Below are 1,059 nucleotides of genomic sequence, written 5' to 3' on the forward strand. Positions count from 1 at the left end.
CACTGCCACTGCGGCACTGCCACTGGCAGTGCGGGCTGCGGCACTGGGCACTGGCAGCTCTACGAGCTAGCAGTAGCACTACGTCAGTAGCATCTGCAGCTACGGACGGCTTTAGCACTTTGGAGTATTATCTATTAATTAAGTAAAATGAGCGGATTGAGCTCCAAGTGCGAGCGAGAGGTCTTGAGCACTTGAGCACTGTGCACTGGATAGGGTCGATTCCGCGTGGTACGCGTACGGGACCCCTCGATCGTCTCGCCCTCCCTCGCTGGTGTGTTCATTGGGGGGGGGTCATACGGTCTAACAAACACACGGTACAGGATCGAGGTGCACGCTGCAGAGGCGGTGTCGTCCCCCCTCTCCTCGGCGGCGATGGCGGTGTGACCGATCGAGCTACAAGAGGAGCTTGTTCAGCACGATCAGGGTGGCTGGTCGAGCAGTTCGCTCACTTCCTCAAAGCTCAATGCACAATGGGTGAGCTTCAGATCTCATTGGCCCTATATACCCTCGAGAGGTCTCAAAGTGAGGATCAAACAGCTCAAAGGAAACGCGACCAAACATCTTTCATTATTCAAACACACAGTGACCAATATATACGCCTCTCAGCGACACAATAAAAAAGCGGACAGTCGCCAGTCAGAGCCGAGCGGAGCACGTGCCCACACCTGCTTGCACTAACCTCGTGTCGCTCTCCCACCCACGGCGACGCGCGCTCAGAGAGCACTAGCGCGCCGGAGGCTCATGTCAACCCCCCCTCACCCCTAATGTACAACAGGCGGCAGGGACTTGCCCTAACCCCCCCCCGGATCCGCCCTATGCCACCTCGATGGCGTCGGGCACCGCCTTGCGGCGGGTGGTGTTCGAGTTGTACGGCGTGTGCGGCACCGCGCGCCCGTCGGCGGGTGAGGAGCGGGGGCCAACGGTGGCGAGGAGGGGCATGAGGAAGAGCAAGGCCCAGAGGTAGGCGAACGTGATGGTCAGGAGGAAGAAGTAGCCAAACTTGGAGAGGAACTGCAGCTGGCACGACGCCAGCGCGAGCGCCGCGACGAAGCTGGTCAG

General features: G+C 59.8%; 1 protein-coding gene across 1 annotated transcript; it reads right to left on the bottom strand.

The window, feature by feature from the left end:
* Window positions 1–544: 544 nt before the first annotated feature.
* EMIHUDRAFT_460854 (hypothetical protein) lies at window positions 545–1,059 on the bottom strand (the record flags this gene model as incomplete). Its single annotated transcript, XM_005762292.1, has 1 exon — window positions 545–1,059. A coding segment is annotated over one exon (320 nt), but the record flags the coding sequence as incomplete, so codon positions are not given.

Source organism: Emiliania huxleyi (genome assembly GCF_000372725.1).
Source record: "Emiliania huxleyi CCMP1516 unplaced genomic scaffold EMIHUscaffold_6828, whole genome shotgun sequence".
NCBI classification, from domain to species: domain Eukaryota; phylum Haptophyta; order Isochrysidales; family Noelaerhabdaceae; genus Emiliania; species Emiliania huxleyi.